The sequence below is a fragment of the Rhynchophorus ferrugineus genome, unplaced genomic scaffold (genome assembly GCF_030347505.1).
Source record: "Rhynchophorus ferrugineus isolate W39M unplaced genomic scaffold, kcgeb_rfMv2 rfM6, whole genome shotgun sequence".
NCBI lineage: Eukaryota > Metazoa > Arthropoda > Insecta > Coleoptera > Curculionidae > Rhynchophorus > Rhynchophorus ferrugineus.
The window spans coordinates 37574247-37591174 of NW_027472585.1; the positions used below are offsets into that span (position 1 = coordinate 37574247).

At 30.7% G+C, this 16928-nt stretch overlaps 2 protein-coding genes across 2 annotated transcripts in view; one reads left to right on the forward strand and one right to left on the reverse strand.

The window, feature by feature from the left end:
* Positions 1-11296, forward strand: part of Msr-110 (DUF3736 domain-containing protein Msr-110) — a 63260-nt gene extending 51964 nt beyond the window's left edge. Inside the window, exons 3-9 of the mRNA XM_076408833.1 lie at positions 7495-7721; positions 8841-9008; positions 9357-9516; positions 9576-9887; positions 9943-10241; positions 10295-10536; positions 10836-11296. Of these exons, the coding sequence (XP_076264948.1) occupies positions 7495-7721; positions 8841-9008; positions 9357-9516; positions 9576-9887; positions 9943-10241; positions 10295-10536; positions 10836-10951 (1524 nt within the window). The 3' untranslated portion in view covers positions 10952-11296. The remainder of the gene's footprint in view (positions 1-7494; positions 7722-8840; positions 9009-9356; positions 9517-9575; positions 9888-9942; positions 10242-10294; positions 10537-10835) is intronic.
* A 1427-nt stretch (positions 11297-12723) lies between these two features.
* On the reverse strand, positions 12724-13144 carry LOC143199196 (cytochrome c-like). The gene has a single exon (XM_076409019.1). The coding sequence runs from the start codon at positions 13077-13079 to the stop codon at positions 12765-12767; it is 315 nt and encodes a 104-aa protein (XP_076265134.1). The 5' UTR covers positions 13080-13144; the 3' UTR covers positions 12724-12764.
* Between the last annotated feature and the right edge of the window lie 3784 nt (positions 13145-16928).

A 16928-nucleotide genomic window follows, 5' to 3' on the forward strand; every position in this document is an offset into this window, starting at 1 on the left:
GAAATACATGTTAGTGTATTTATGCGGTACTCGTCTTGCTTGTGTATGGATGCAAGTACAACAGAACAATAGTAATAGATTAATTTTATAATTAACATTGTACTAAACATATCTAATGTAAGGTTTAATAAAAAAAATTGTCTAGGAATTGAAAATATTCAGGTTAGATCAATGATGGTATGCGAGAGATTGATGGTATCAAAACGATTGTCATGTCTCTAGAATGTTAATGGAAAAATTAGATCAGTAAAAAATTTACATCTTACGGAATAACCTTGTTGGAAATGAATAAAAACATGGGCTTTGAGGTCTTCGAATTGCGATAAGATAGGTTTCTATCCTTGAGCTCGACTATAATTATCCTATGAGAAATGAATCCGAATCCACTGATGCGAAGAGGACGAGAAAAACAAAGGAAGTGAATTTCATTGAAACACAGATGCACGTTTTTGTTTAATTAAATTATATAAGAGATACTTTTTAATTAATGACCAAATGGATTTCATTATACATTCATTTAGTTTGGTTGGTGAATCCGCTATGTCAAGGATAGTATCTTGCTTAAATTGTTGAAACTTAGCTGATGTTAGTTATAAAATGTAAGTTGAAATAATAGTAAAATCTTTCATATAATATTTCAAAAGATAACAAATTTGTACCACACTTTTAATATTATCAGAATAAAGACAAAATAGCATAAGCTACGTAGGAAAAAATGCCACTAAAACAAATAATTGGCCTAAAAAATGTTGTAGTTATGTATTAATATATGGAGAATAATAATGTTTATTTTCAAATAGTAGTTGTTTCAAAATAACATAACTGTTACAAAAAATATCAAACATCCTAAAGAAGTTACTCGTATAATTGTTGAAAGGTGAATCAGTAGATAAAAAGCCTTCTTATTTTATTACTTTGTTGAATGTTGTTGATTATTAAGATTGATATCCCAAAAAAATTCTGTAATTATCATCATTTATTTGTATTCTTTCATTAGCATTAAATAATATATTGTAATAAATTAACAAGAAACTTTCTATTATATTAGATAATCTTGGTAATTTAAGGAGCAAGGAAGCAATTACTGTATTAAGTCTTTTTTGGCTATATAATATATTTATTTGTAAATTATCTTTTTTCCAATAGTATCTAATACAAATTAATTTTCGCCTCGTTGTAGTAGTATTGGCAACTGTACTCGTATCAAAAGATTCATTAGCCATCACTTTCTATTATGTTTCGTTTTGTTGAATTATGGGGCACCAAGCCATTTACAGTCTAAATGTGTTTTATAACAACAGTTCGTTACTTTGATGTTTCAGTAGTAGTAATTTTAGTTAGTTAATAAGGAAGTACTTTGTCTTTCTAAGACACCACCATTAATTACAATTGATGAATTTGAGTATTGAAAGAAAATAGCCAATTTATAAGATCCAACTGGCATTGTCAGGATTTTATTCAGCTATTAATGAAGATAAATAAAAATATATTTGGTACAAAAATAAGAATGGTTACTACTTTTGCTAAAATAAAATAAAATACAGCTTTCAGTTGTGTCAATATCTGTATCAGAAACATTGTATGTAGGTTAAAAATGTTACATTTTAATTTAATTTTAAAAAGTAATTCGTGTGTATAATGACAGAAAAAAATTCTTATGATTTTTTATAATTTGTAGATACTTTTTATCCAACTGAAAATTCAAAATTATAATGACCAGTATTACATTACTATTGTTTCAATTATATTTTTAAATATGTTTTTGGTAATCACTGTATATTATTAAAAATCTACTGAATTCATATGGATAATAAGTATTCTTCGGTAAGAATCATTCGGTATTAAAGATTAAAAGTAAAATTAATAATTGGAGCGTTATGTAAACATTAAGTAAATAAAACAAAGAGTAATAATATTCTAATCTTATTTTTTTATAATACATTTATCTTTCCTTTTATTTTAAACTAGCTTTGCAATTGCTTCAATCGTAACTAGTCAAATTTCGATTAAAAATTACAAAATTTTATTATTTTTTGAAAGTTTAATCAGTCTTTATAGAAATTTACTTTCATTTTGAACCTAAAATAATCGTTTTCTTTTATGACACTAAAATATTAATAAACAAATCAAAACATATTCCACATCCACGTAATCTATCCATAATAAAGGCGTGATGAAAAGCTTTATATCTGTTACAGTGTGGTGTGTAAATAACACCAGAATATCAAGTAATTATTTAAAAAATTGAAATGTATAACGTATGATGTAGAAAAACATGCATCTGATATATGGTAACATCACGTAATCCAAAAAGTAGAGCAAATCAAGAAACTGTACGGGTTAGTCCGAAGATATCCAATATTTTGCTCTAAATCATAAAATAAGGTTACAAAACCACATCAACGTGGAAGCAATACAGCTACTGGATAACGTACAACACATTAAAGGAGATTGAAGCGAACCAAACTATACAAATTTGTATAGCATAACAGGTCAATTGAAAAGTCCGCAGTCTACCATACTAAAACAAATTTTTTTGGAAAAGTTAGTTTTTTTATTCAACATAATTCTCCTCAAGAATGATACACTGATTTTAGCGACCCTCCAACTTTTCGATGCCATTTTTGTAGTACGATTTGTCCTTCAAAATAGGTCTCAGTTTCGACGATCACCTTTTCATTCGTCGAAAATATCTTCCAGCGAGCATTCTTTTGAGATCTAAGAATCGGAAATAGTCGCTGGGGGCCAGATCTGGAGAATCCGGTGGATGAGGAAGTAATTCGAAGCCCATTTCATGGATTTTCATTGACATGTGACACGGTGCATTGTGTTGGTGAAGCAGCACTTTCTTTTTCTTCAAATGCGGCCGTTTTTTGGCGATTTTGTCCTTCAAATGGTCCAATAACGCTGTGTAATAGTCGCTGTTGATGGTCCTGGTGTGTTATCAATACGCGAATTTCCTTTTTATACACTTTTTTCACCATATCAAAAGTTGCTTCACTCAAAGTGCTATAATTCACAAACTAATAATCCGACAGCTGTCAAGTTTTACACGCATCTTTTGAGGTTTAGGGCTAACTAAAGAACATATGCACTTAATTCTAGTAGCGCCATCAATATGTCAGGTTGGGAACTTTTCAATTGACCTGTTATAAATATTACTCCTAATTTTATCTCAAGTAGTTTAATTTATTTTCAGTTTGGAATATGCATACTGATGTAGTTGTATGCAAGTACAATAGAACAATAGCAATAAATTATTTTGTAAATTAAGATTGTACTAAGTATATCGAATGTAGGATGTAATAAAAAAATGTATGACGTATCTTATGCATTTTGATGATATTATAATACTTCGAAATGTTTGTGAAAACGCCTGAAATAGATTGTAAAACATATGTTTCTTGTTTTGTTCGTGTCCTATTATGAGCTTATATTTTATATAATGTAATAGAATAATTATTTTGTAATTATGAAGTAATAAATGTATTAAAATCGCATATATAGTGTATCTTGATCTATATTTCAGTTTCCACTATTAATTAGGTCAGAATTAATAGCATTTATACCACAGTTCGCATTTTGCGCTATACTACTGGATAAAAATGAAAGTAAAATGTTTCGAGTTTAACATACAACCGAGTATATGGTATTTTTACGACGACTATAAACTCTCTTCGCTTATTGGTCGCACCCTACATATTTATTTTTAGCAAAAATCCTGTTAATCGACACAATTCCGAATATTTACTGAACAATAACAACCATGCGAATCGTGAATTAGCGAAAGACATTTCCTGCTTTTTTCCCACTGATTTTTTTGCGGGATTAAAATGTTCGTCATACTTGATGATGGTTACGTTGAATGCATTTTAATATACGTACGTTGTCGATACATCTTCCATTCTAAATTAAAAATAATCCTACACGGCCGATGGAAGCACGACTTTGCATCGGTAATGTATGTTATTCGAGAGCAGGCAGGCTCTTCTCTCTCGCAGCGTTGACGTATGCAACGTGGTGCCATCCTGCAGCTTTTGCAACCGCAACGCCTGCATAGACGTTTCGGCCATAACGCCTATCCTTAGGCCATCAGCTGTTAGCAATATCTGACCTGATTTCCAGTTACAGAGCAAAGACCTCTCTCGCTTTCACCTCGGCTTGCCTCTTCAGTCGTGAAAACGTTTTGCTGTAACAGTTCGAAATCATCAGCATTCCAACTAATATTTTATTTATTGTCCCTCTGAAACAACAGACAATTGGCAACAATATTTAATTTCTATAATTAAGTCTTGAAGTACGGGAAATTTTTGTTCAGGCAAAAACCAAGAAGGTTTATAGTAGAGATGCGATTATACTGCTTAATTAAGATCCAGTAATAGACTGTCTCATTGATTGCTCACAGTTATAATCACTTGTTCTCAATGCCATCTCAAATTATATAATTATCTCATTTTTTATTTTACATATGCAGGCATGGCCATTAGTTCAGTATTATATCCAATCTTTTACCTCTTCATATTATCTTACTTTTCCATATTATTCTAATATGTTTTATATTAGATAATTGTATGTATTTTTATTGGATATATCCATTGGTAAAAATTCGAATTATTAATGTACCATACCATAACATGGTGAACAACCAGTGGTTTTGATATTTCTCTACAAAAATAACAATTATTCCAATTATTGTTTTTAATTTCAACGATTTAAAAGTGGCAATTTTAATATCAATGACAATGAATAATTTTGAAGACCAAAAATACCTCAAGACAATGAATATCTTAATCAAAAAATCATATCAAAAAGCGCTTAATGAAGACAATATGTCCTACAAAACATTATGTCTTGCTGTGCATGTGGTTGAATCGTCAAGGCACAACATCAATTGAATAAATTAAACGATATATTATTGCAAAAAGTCCAACAATAGCGATTGACAAAGTCATCCTCTTGCATGATAATAGTCGGCCACCCCTTGCGTGTGTGCACACAAGTGTTGTGAAGATAGACTGTTACAGCTGGAATGGGAAGCCCCAGCATGCAGCAAGTTGCTAGAAAGGTGGGAAAAAGTTATAGAAAATGATGGAAAATATGTTTCCCTCTTAATAAAGTCCTTTTAAATGTGAAAAATATTCAGGATATAGACAATCATCTAACACATCAGACAACATATTCGAAAACCTTCGGGTGCATCTTTGAACCTTATCGTCTTTTTTTTGTTTTTTAATGATAGCTTACAATTATTTATAAAACACATATTCCTAAATATTTAAACCATTTACCATTCTTATATTATTCCATTATCCACTTTTATATTAATTTTCTTCTACTCTTGGCATAAGTATAGTTTTTTTTTACTTTTATTAACTTTCATTCTATATTATCCCAGAATAATATATAGTTGTAATATTATTAAATATCAGTATTATCACTGAATAATTCCTTCGATATTATGACTCTGCTTATGTGCGTTTGTCTGGATTACCACTCCTTGATTCTTGACATATCTTATAATTACTTCGTTAAATTATTCGAGTTTTTATTTTACTCTTCTCATGACAATTTTCTGTATAAATTAAGCATTAAAATATGTTAATGTATCAGCTATCACAGCAGTCATTATATTATTCTAAGAAATAACTATTGTTAATTCTTCCATTTCAAGAATATAATTTGTTTGAAAATTATCCTAGTATTTTTCTTCTTTTAACAAATAAGTATGTTTAATAGGAGGTTTTATAACTGACATAACGCGCAGAGTTATACTTAACGACTCCAATGACATGATTCAGTTAAAATTACAACGATATCAGTTGTAATTTTATGATTGGTGTGAGAATCAAACCCACGGTCTTGCGTGACTACGTTTTGGCCACCACTTTGCTCAGAGTTTTTAAAAAAGAAACCCGATTTGGAATAACCGTTTATAGGAAACTGAAATTAATTCCTGTAGAAGGTAAAACATGTCAAAAATTGTCAAAGTCCAATAGGATCCAATAAGACTCATTTTACAGGACAAAATATATATAATATATAATATTTAATTTCGCAAATGCTGGTGACAACTATGGGTAACATTTTTTCGCTCGATTTCTAAATTGTTTGATGCAATAAATCGTTTCACTTTAAATATTGCGGTTATTTGCATTTCCTGCTTCTGCCATACTTATACTACTTAATGATAAACGAGCGCTGAATGAAAACTATGAAATTTATTTGTTTTTTATAGTTAAAAAATCAATTAAATTAATCACCTACTTCAAGCTTCAAGAGTCACCTACATTGAAGCTGTTAAAACTCTATTTTTAAACAAAATTAATTTTATTAGAACCATCAACATATTTTCGATAATTTTAATCTAATTTTAATTACCATTAGAAATTTCTCAACTTTTCTTTAAATAATCGTACTCCAAATAAATATGTTCATATGTAATCAAGATGTTTATTAAAGGTTATTGCTAATTCAGTTTTTAACACTGTAAATTAATCTGTTATATGGTAAACAAATAAAAAAAAAACAATAATATAGGCTCTGGGCATACAACATTTTTTTATCGTTTATCTTTTATTTTATTGTTTAGAAACCAAAAAAATTGCAAATATTACAGCCACAACCAGAGAAAAAGTACTCTAAATTAGACTGTTTATTAAACAGTTCTTTTATAAGTTAAATCACAATATTCTAAAAGTATTTTTGAAAAAAAAGGTGCTATATTAAAAATCTGTCTTAAAAAAAATTACAATCTACACCCAGGTGTTGTCTGTTAACGAATTTTGAACAAATTACTTATTTTTTCAATTTTAAAGCACATAATTTATTTATTGTTATTTTTAAAACATATTTTTACAATTTTTCAGCTAATAAGTTCTCTATCCTGACGAAGAGAACTTCTTTTCTAGAAACTTATTGTTACATATTGATTTTTTATGTTTTCTAGAAGAATCTAATTCAGTTTAAACTAGCAGTTAGTTGAGGTGTACATAACTAACATCTATTAATGAAATCAATAAATAATAAATTATTTACCCGGAACTGAGTCTCGTTAACCTTCACTTGAACTCAGAGTTTGGCTTCAGAAGTATTTGACCATGAAAAACGTATTGTTTAAAAATTAACAATTGTTTCTTTTTACTAAAACCACCTTAAAGACGTGTTGAATGATGCGTTAGATAACAGTATTAGTACTAAAAATAATTTACGAATAAACTTAAATATTTTATAATCATAGCAATATGTAACGTTTATGACAAAACATATATCGAATAGTAATGATCGTAGACACATTGACTCAAACTGCTAGCAACATTAAAACATTAATTAACGCTAATAACAACAACTATTACAAAAGTTAATATGGATGAATAATACCTTTTTTTGTTTAAAACTGCAATTTGGAACTCATTATATAGAACACTATTAAACATAAATAACTAAAGTAATTATTATAACGAGTGCTTGATATTAACTGCGTAAATATTGTTTCAGGAAAAAGAGCCTGTATCAGCTAAACGTCAAGCCGATTCTTTGCAAAAGGAAGCAGCCACCAATACTAAAGATATCGACGATAACAGTATCGATAATTCAGATAGCAGCAGTGATTCCGAATCGTCATCAAGCAGCGAATCTGAAGAAGAACCCAAGATACATCTGAAATTGCCTTTGCAATTGGACTTCGATGATTTGGCTGGAACTTTGATAGCACAAAATCAAAGGTACGCTATTATCATATGTTCGATTAAGAAACCATCTACCGCTGAGTAATATATCATATCGACCAAGCAATAGAAGTTTTTGCTCTAACATGGTGCTTGTGAACGAGAAGTGTTACAATTAGGACTAAAATTCGCATTTTTCGAGCACTTATTTTGTCAGTCCTTCTGTATGGCTCCGACACTGCAGACACTAATTACAGTCTGCTGTAATTAAATGCTATACTTCAAGCAAATTCTACACGTTCTGCTCCGAAATTGTATTTGAAATGAAGGCATTCGTTTCATATGCGACAATCAGAACACTGTTGAGAAACAAATTCAGAGATGCATATTGCAATGGTTTGGTCATGTCTTTCGAGATTTCTGTGAATTGAGTATATTATATACACAATATTCTTAAACTCTACCTCTTGTTACTTGTTTTAGTTCAGTTTTACTATTCACCAAAGGAAAGTACACCAGTGCGCATATATCCTAGAAATAAGCTAATGCCTACAGGGATATTCTTTTCTAGCTCATCTCTTATGTTGTATATAGTATTTGTAAAAATTTGATTGACCATTGTATCTGAATCGCTATGCTGATGAACAAAAATATTAAATAGCAATATTGCTTCTCCATCTCATTCGAATTTGACTTAAAAAATAATGAAAAGTCTTAATCTGAATAAAATGTGAGACGAACAACACTAGTACCATAACCTTGAATAGATTAAACTGAGGAATGGTTTAATCTTAATATTTTAGCTCAAAATAAATATTAGCAGAGTACACATTGGCCGAAAAGATCCAGACTGATCAAAAACACCAAAGTCAGGTGTAACCTAGATTAGCCATGATCAATAATGTTCGAAGGAAATTCATGGGATACAGAAACAAATAATGACCAATTGTTATACTATCCACCCTATTCGCCAGATTTAGTCCTATCATGTATTATCGCTTGAGGGATGAAATCTATGAATTCAAATAAGACGTAAATAAATCAGTAAGAAGTAGTATATTTTAAAACGCATTTCAAATCTATATAAACGATATCTAGTATATAATTTAATAATGTTAACAATAGTATTTCATATATTTCATGTTTTATGTTACATTATTCAACTTATTATTCTAGATCAAAGATGAACTGTATTGTTGAGAAGAAGCGCGCCGAAGAAGTAGTCGATCATCAACCCAAAACCCTCAGATTACCCTTCGGTGTAAACCTCACCACAGATCCCAGATTCGAAAGGCTGACCGGCGAAAGGATGGTCATAATATGCGAAAGCGGCCATATGCAAAGGTAAATATTTCGATAGTTAAGTAAATGGCAAATATGCACGATGATAGAACCAGTTTATATCCGATCGGTGAATGTAAACTAAATGATTTCACGGATGCCTGCTCGATTTCCATTTATTTATCGCAAAGGAAGGGACTGAAAATGTTACGTTTGTGAACCTTTTACTAATAATTAGACTGTCCTTCGTGGTTGTTTATTTATTAAAGATATTTTAAATGCAAAGGTTAACAAAACCAATATTTGACATTTTAAATTCAAGTGGATTATTATATAGGTCAAGCATCTACCTAAGTATTATTTAAAAATATCTGGTTACATAATATACCTATTACAAAACTATTTTAACAGTGCCCAGCCACCACAAACTGAGAAACCTCAAGTTGAAGAAGATGACGATGATGACGATGACCAAGAAACCATCATGATCCAACCAGTGATGATTCCAATTCCACCAACCAACTTCCAAACTCATATGCCCCAAAGGATGGCCCCCATGCCCATTCCAATGGTATTTGACTTGAAAATATATAACTTGTATCGTTTTTTATTTCCTTTATGTTGTTACAGCAATCCCAAGGACAACCTCAAATTCAAATCCGCCAACTGCATCCCATGGAAACAATGAGACCACCCATGCCACCAGTTAGACAAGCCATGCAACCAATGAGACCTCCTATGGAGCAAATGAGGCCAGAAATCATGAGAATGCCATTCAGACCACCTGTCGAAATGAGGCCAGCTATGGAACCCGAGAGACCAACCATCGAACAGATCATCGCTTTCAGACAAAACCAGGAAGCCGCTAGACAAAACAATGAATACCAAAGAGCTCAAGAGATGGAGCAATCTCAAAGACCAATGATGATGATGCCACAACAGGTAAGGATTTTTTTAACAATATAATCATTGTTGTTCATTCGTTATGATTTATTAGCTCCACATTCGTTTTGAACCACAACAACCTCAACCTCAACCACAACCCCAGCCACCACAACCACAACAGCAACCAGAGCAAGACAATGAAGTCTCTCCCAACCCTGTCATCCAACACATCATACAGCAAATCATCGCTCAAAAAATCATGGACATCCGTAGAGCCCAGGAACAGGAACAACAAATGCAGGAATCCAGGGAACGCCAATTCCAGCCACCACAACCAGCTAATCTACCTGAAAGAATGGTACCCAGGCCAATGATACCAATTCCAGAAGAAGTCTTAACACACCTTAACAGGTAGAATAATCTCCGGGGTAAAAAATGAACAAAACTACAGTGTCTTTATCTAGGTTACCCAACAACGAACGTGTCATCGTTGCTGTGTCCGAACCCGACTCTTCCGAAGAAGATTCCTCTGATGAATCCAGCGCATCTCAAGAAAGTATGCCACAACCAAGCCAAGAGCAAAAACAACAGGTCCAAGAAATGCCTAGTCGGGAGGCTTACATGAGGAGATTGCCTGTAAACATACCTGTAAATATGATGCAAGAGCAAGAATCATCTCCTGAGTCTGAAAACACCCGTCCCCATTGTAAGTTTCATTCAATAAAACAAATAATTAAAGTTCTCACTCTTGCTCTTACCACATGTTTCATTGTTTTTAAAAAATGCTAAAAAATATTCCAGTCGAAAAACTGCCTTCTAATATATCTTCACAAATTTTACGACTTCTAAAGGGGTATCTTCATGTTATACATAATTTTGACATCATTGTTTTGAACATAACAACATTGATTCACTAAAATCCCTTGTAAAAAGCTTCCACTGAGTAATATATTATTATGACGAAAAAGCATAATTGTTAAAATCGATTATCTCTTTCTTATATAGATGTCCAACCAAGGTCCGTCTCAGTCGAAGAACCAAAGTCCAGAGTGGTTAGATCTGCCAATCCTCTCGTTCCAGAGAAGAGAGTCAAGCGTTGTGCTTGTGAGTGCGCCTGTTAATTCGCAAAGTACCAACGCAACATCACTTAATCAAGAAAGTGAAACAAATACTAAATGTTTATTATTTTATGTAGAATTAATTATGTAGTGCTTGTAGTGTAACTCATGATTATATTTTTTAGCTGCTATTATACGACGGTAATGTAAATAAACAATCTTTATACCCATGTTAGCTATAATTGAATATCTTTTATATTGTAAGATTGTTGCATTAGTTACATGTAAATAGTTTATCCAAAAGAAGGAAATACATTTTTGGTTTTTTCTAATTGTGATAGTAATTTTGGGTGTTTTCTCTTTGTAAAAAATAGTAATATTAACAAAATAAAAGTTTATTTTGGTTTATTTGTCTTTGTTATTAGGAAACCTTTCATATGAACAGCAATTTAAAATTATAAATTGAAGGACAATAAGTGTCCTAATTGATGTTTTCAAATTCAAATTTAGATGACTAATTAGCGGATCTAACAGAAATTATATCAGAACGTATCTGGATTCATAATGCCTAAATGAGGTAAGGATTCCAATAAAAACAAGAACAAACATTCATGTCCTGAATGTGTGGCAGTCAACTTTCATGAAAGCCTAACTTCTTCCTTAGTCGCCTTACCAATATAGTGGTTTAAATTATTTGCATATAGAAATTAGATGATATTAAGTGGCAAAAATATTTCAAAATATACTTTTGAATTTTAGACTGATTGAAAATGTTAAACGTGTCTTAGTTAGAAACTCATTATTACAAAAAGAATAAACAAGAGATGTCTAAAATATCGAAGTAGTTAAAATTACCTGTGAAGTAAACACTTCCATGGTACAAAATTACCGAAAAGCCGAATATCAACATTCAAAACAGATCAAAAATGATGATGAATAAACTTTTAAAACCATCATCGATTAATTTTAATTTTACAGGAAGTATGAAGGAAACTTGCCAATATCTATCTGTTTCTAATAATGAATATCGATATGACCGAAAATGAACTTGAATTCAGTACGAATCAAAAACATAACAAATTTTGTGACATTCATATTTAGTACAAGTATGTTTTAAATTTCAATATAACAAAGCTACTACTTTAATAAGAATTACGGTTTTTACGAAGTACTTGGATTTTCGTTAAAGTCAACTTAAATCCTAGGGCAGCTTTACAAAGAGTTAATATACAACAAAAATCAAAACTGCGATGCGAATCCATACAAATGAAGAGCTGACAAATTGATTAATAATAAAACAGAATAAGGGGCAGAAAATAACAATAGCAAACTGGATATCAAGATACAAGATCTTAAAATTATAAAAGCTGTAAAAGTAGTGATAGGTTAAGTAAAATACAAAAAATTATCTAAAATCAATTTTATTGCAATTGGGTATTGCAATACAGTACAATTACACAAAAGATATTTACGGAACAAAAGAAACAAAGTCTGGAAACGTTTTAAAAGCTTAGAAACAATAAGACACTGTAGTAATTATAGTTATTATAACAGTCCAAGACGATAGTCATAAAATGAACTCAATATATCTTATTACAATCATATACAATAGAATACAAATAGAAAACAAATATAAACTTCTGGTTTAATCTTTTTTTTATTTTAAAAATCAAAAGATACTCAAAAGATGCACACTGAGTAATAAGTACACACAAATTTCTCATAGCACGAATTAATATTGGTACAATGCTATAAACTGACCGAAATGTTTAGATTATGATATATTTTAATTTGCGTTAAAATAACATCTTTAAAACTACTAGAAATAAGACAAATTCGACATACAATCTATTATATTTATATCACCATTTACATTTTAAGCTGTCGCCTTCTTCAAGTAAGCTATCACATCCTTACGCTCGTTTTCTTTCTTCAATCCCGCAAAGACCATCTTGGTACCCGGAATGTACTTCTTGGGGTCTTGCAAATACACGTTCAGAGTTTCCTCGCTCCAGACCACGCCCTTGTTCTTGTTTGCATCGGTGTAGGAGAAGCCGGGGGCCATTCCCGATTTCCTTCCAAACAAACCGTTCAAATTAGGTCCCACCTTGTGCCTTCCTCCTTTGTCCGTGGTATGACATTGCTCGCACGACCTCTGAAATATTTTTTTACCTTTTTCTGCGTCTCCCATATTAGTGAAGATGAAAAAGCACTGAAATTCGGAGGTTTATTGAAATATAAATGAAAAAATGTCAGTGTCAATGTCATCTACTGAAAATATATATCAATGGACAAAAATGTTTCAAAATCTATATGATACCGTATCATAAAACGACACGGCTGTTATATACACGAGACTATGTTGATTTGGTGGTTGATTTGGAAAGTGAATGGAGATTATTCCAGTTTTCAGTTTTCCAGCTTTATTCAGAAAGTTTTATTCTTACATAATGCTCGGAACGATATGCTAAGTGTAAAGTCGGTGAACATCAGCTTCGACAGATAATCAATTTTAAAATTAATTATTACTGACGATTTATTATGTCCATGTCTTTTAAAGCATTCATTTCACTTACTAACTTTTTATGTGTGATATAATTGTGAAATCTAGTGTTGATGCTAATATAGGAATGAATACAGTCCGGTATATAGCCAACATCCAGTAGTTTTGTTACGAATATATATTTTTCTTAGGAATAGGAATTGATTAAAAAACCTTAACGTCGTTTAAATGTCAAGAACCAGAAAGCAACAAATACCCAAGCAGTTTTTAAAAACAATATAAACTAGAACACAATAAGAAATAGGAACTTTTAATTACTTTATACTATGTTATAGAATAAATTTAATGTGTTATCAATTAAAGAAACTCTACACACACGTAATATCAATGTGTGTTTAGATATGGGATTTCTTGACAGACAATAATTATATTAAGGGCATAGTTTATCCATTAATACCCACGAAAAATTTTGAACATGTAGGTTCAGCTGTGAACATATAGAAACAGTTTTCGTGGAGGTATCTGATATGTATTTGTAATATTAGTATCATTTATAATCGTAAAAATATTTACTGGATAGAAAAAATTGTAGCATGGAAGACTGTAATTAAGTACATTTAAGTCCCTAGATTTTTTTTTACAATAGGGTGTAATAATAAGTGGGCGAAAAATGAGAATTAAATAAATTGGATGTAAAAAGCTTTTTTACACATGTAAATTATCATTTAAAGAAGAAATCAACTAAATATTTATACGATGAAATATATCAAATCTGATAGGATAATTGACATTTTGTGATTACACTTTTTTATAATTAAGCATCTATGATAATGTAAGGTAGGGGATTTTAAACAAATGTTTATGATAATTAATCAATAAAAAAGTTATAAGTCACATATTCAATTATATTATAATATATACTAATAAAATGTATTACTTAAATAATTGCAAAAGAATATATTGAATAATAAAGAATAGGATTAAAACTGTATTGATCAAAATTGTAAAAAGCATAAAATTATTATTACAAATTTAGTTTTAATCCCAACATAACAGTAATAAAATTTTTACAGTTTATTTTCCAATTTATACCATCGAATCTGTTATAAATATATAAGTAATATAAATGCTGTTACATACTGTGTGAATCTGGCTCTCTAGCAAAGCCTATACAGACCTGCCATCAAAATATACTATATCTACTATTCGAAATATAACAAAAGGTTTTTTTAGACACTTTATTTTCTCGACACAACATTATCCAGTTGCCATTGTCCACTTTGTTGAACAATTCGTTTTATAACATTTCAATTTCTATGAATTATAATTAATTTTATATTAAATACTGTTGAAAAATTATATAAAACAGCTACATTTAGAATTTTTTGAGCTAATTTAAAAGTTTATCTGATTTATATAATATTTCTTTCTACCATTTAATAACATTCACCAGGGCGTCATTAAAATGTTGCAATTTAATATCCATTATCATACTTAGCGTCGTATTGATGACTTCACTCTGAATAATAAAATAAGGTGATAGTTCAAAATTATATTATTGACTTAGATCCAGACGTGGAGATAGGTTTCGGATAGACCAGGTCAGCTTTAGGGCAGTCTTCTTCAGCATAGTAGACAATTCTTGTAGGACATCATTTATTACAGAGAAGTATTCTATATCCAGGTTTCTTCTGGAACAAATAAAATAATTAACGTCAACATCGTTGATGAATTTTTTTTTTACTCTTTGTGATTCCACAGATGGCATGCAGAAAATCACTTCATGAAGCGATTTTCTGTATAAAATATTAACTGAATTAATTAGTTTTATTCTAAAGCTTATTCTAAAGTATATATATATTTTATTATATATTAGTTTTATAATATAGATCTGATTACTGGACATATATATATATGTCCAGTAATCAGATCAGGTGGTGTTAAACATTTCAGTCTACGCACTTCACTATCACGTCGCATATTTAGCTGATTAGCGAGTACATTGGGATGCACTGGCACTCTTTCGAAAAGCAATGGTGAGAATAATACTAGAATTTATTTGGTTTATCATATTTAAAAAAAATCGACAAAAAATCAAAGAAGAGAAGAAAAAAGTAAGGTATATAGTATATTTTAGTAACAATTAGGTGTTTACTTGATGTTAATGATTATGTAATAATTATTACAATGGTTAATGTATATTATATGCGTTGGTCATAATTATAATTGTTATGTGAAAATAATCGTTTGCTCGGATGGAACTAATTAGTACATGATCCAGAATATATTAAAAACTATATCAGGTATAACGAATGTTTTTTCTAAGAAAAAAATTCAGGGTATCGAAAAAATATGTAATTATACCGGACGCATTGAAGTAGAGAAATTATTTAGATGTAACATTATGGTCTTTCATGTCTTTATATCCATTGAGTTTTATTGTGAATATATATTAGCCTGTATCTATCAAGAACTTAGTTTATTGTCATCAATTAATTTACAGAATAAATGCTGTCAAAATAAAGTTCCCCAAGTAATTACCAATGCTTATCGCTACGTAACCAACGAAGAACTGCACGACGATCTCGAAATCATATGGTTATCCAAGATTTCGCCTTAAAACATGAAATAAAGTTGCTAAATTATAGCAAAATGAAAGTAATACGGCTATTGAACAACTCGCGGATAATCAAAATATTGTAGCGAATCAAACCACACGAACTTGTATAGTATATAATTGTATAAAGTATAAAAATAGTAAGAGATTAGTGGTATTTTCAGAAAACGAATTTGCTTTTATTCTCATCCTCTAAAGATATGTTGCTGCGGATTTATATTCGGAAATTAATTTTCTAATTTTTGAGATCGCTTTCGCAGATGCGTCAAGTTTCTTAAAATGTCGAACAATATCAAACATATCAACAGTGTTGCAAAGCTGATTCAAGGTATTTTTTAATTTTGTGGATGTTACATGCTCAGTAAAGATGCGTATTACCAGTACTTTCCAAAATTGTTTGGTAAGCGTCGTAGAAGAAAGTTGTACATATGGTCACTGGGTGAAAAAGTATACTATTCATTATCTGTGCTAAGGTTACGAAGAGAGCAGAAAAATAATCTAAATGCTCATGTATGTTGAATGTCGTCGTTGGAATATAAATATCCTACATCAGTGTCAAAGACAGTTCCACGTATGATTGCCAATTTGGCTTTCCAATACATAACCAAATTGTTCCCAAAACTGTCATATACAAAAATCAAAGAAAGTTTACAAAATGTTTAAGGCCTAATGAAGCAGCATGGGTATAATTTCAAAGTATGGTTCACAACTTTCTGGATAACCACAAATTGTCGGATTAGAAACGCTTAATCGACAATTTGTTGCAAAATTACCACACGATTGGAGTTCGGATGTCTCTCAAAATAGATTTTCTGCATTCACATCATGATTTTTCCCACAAAACCTGGGCGACACAAGCGGCTACACCAAGATATAAGGATTTTGGGGCGGAGGCGTGATCACTATTGAGCCCTAAGGTG

Coding starts and splice junctions, on each gene's coding strand:
- LOC143199196 (XM_076409019.1), bottom strand. CDS start 13,079: ATGGGAGACGCAGAAAAAGGTAAAAAAATATTTCAGAGGTCGTGCGAG.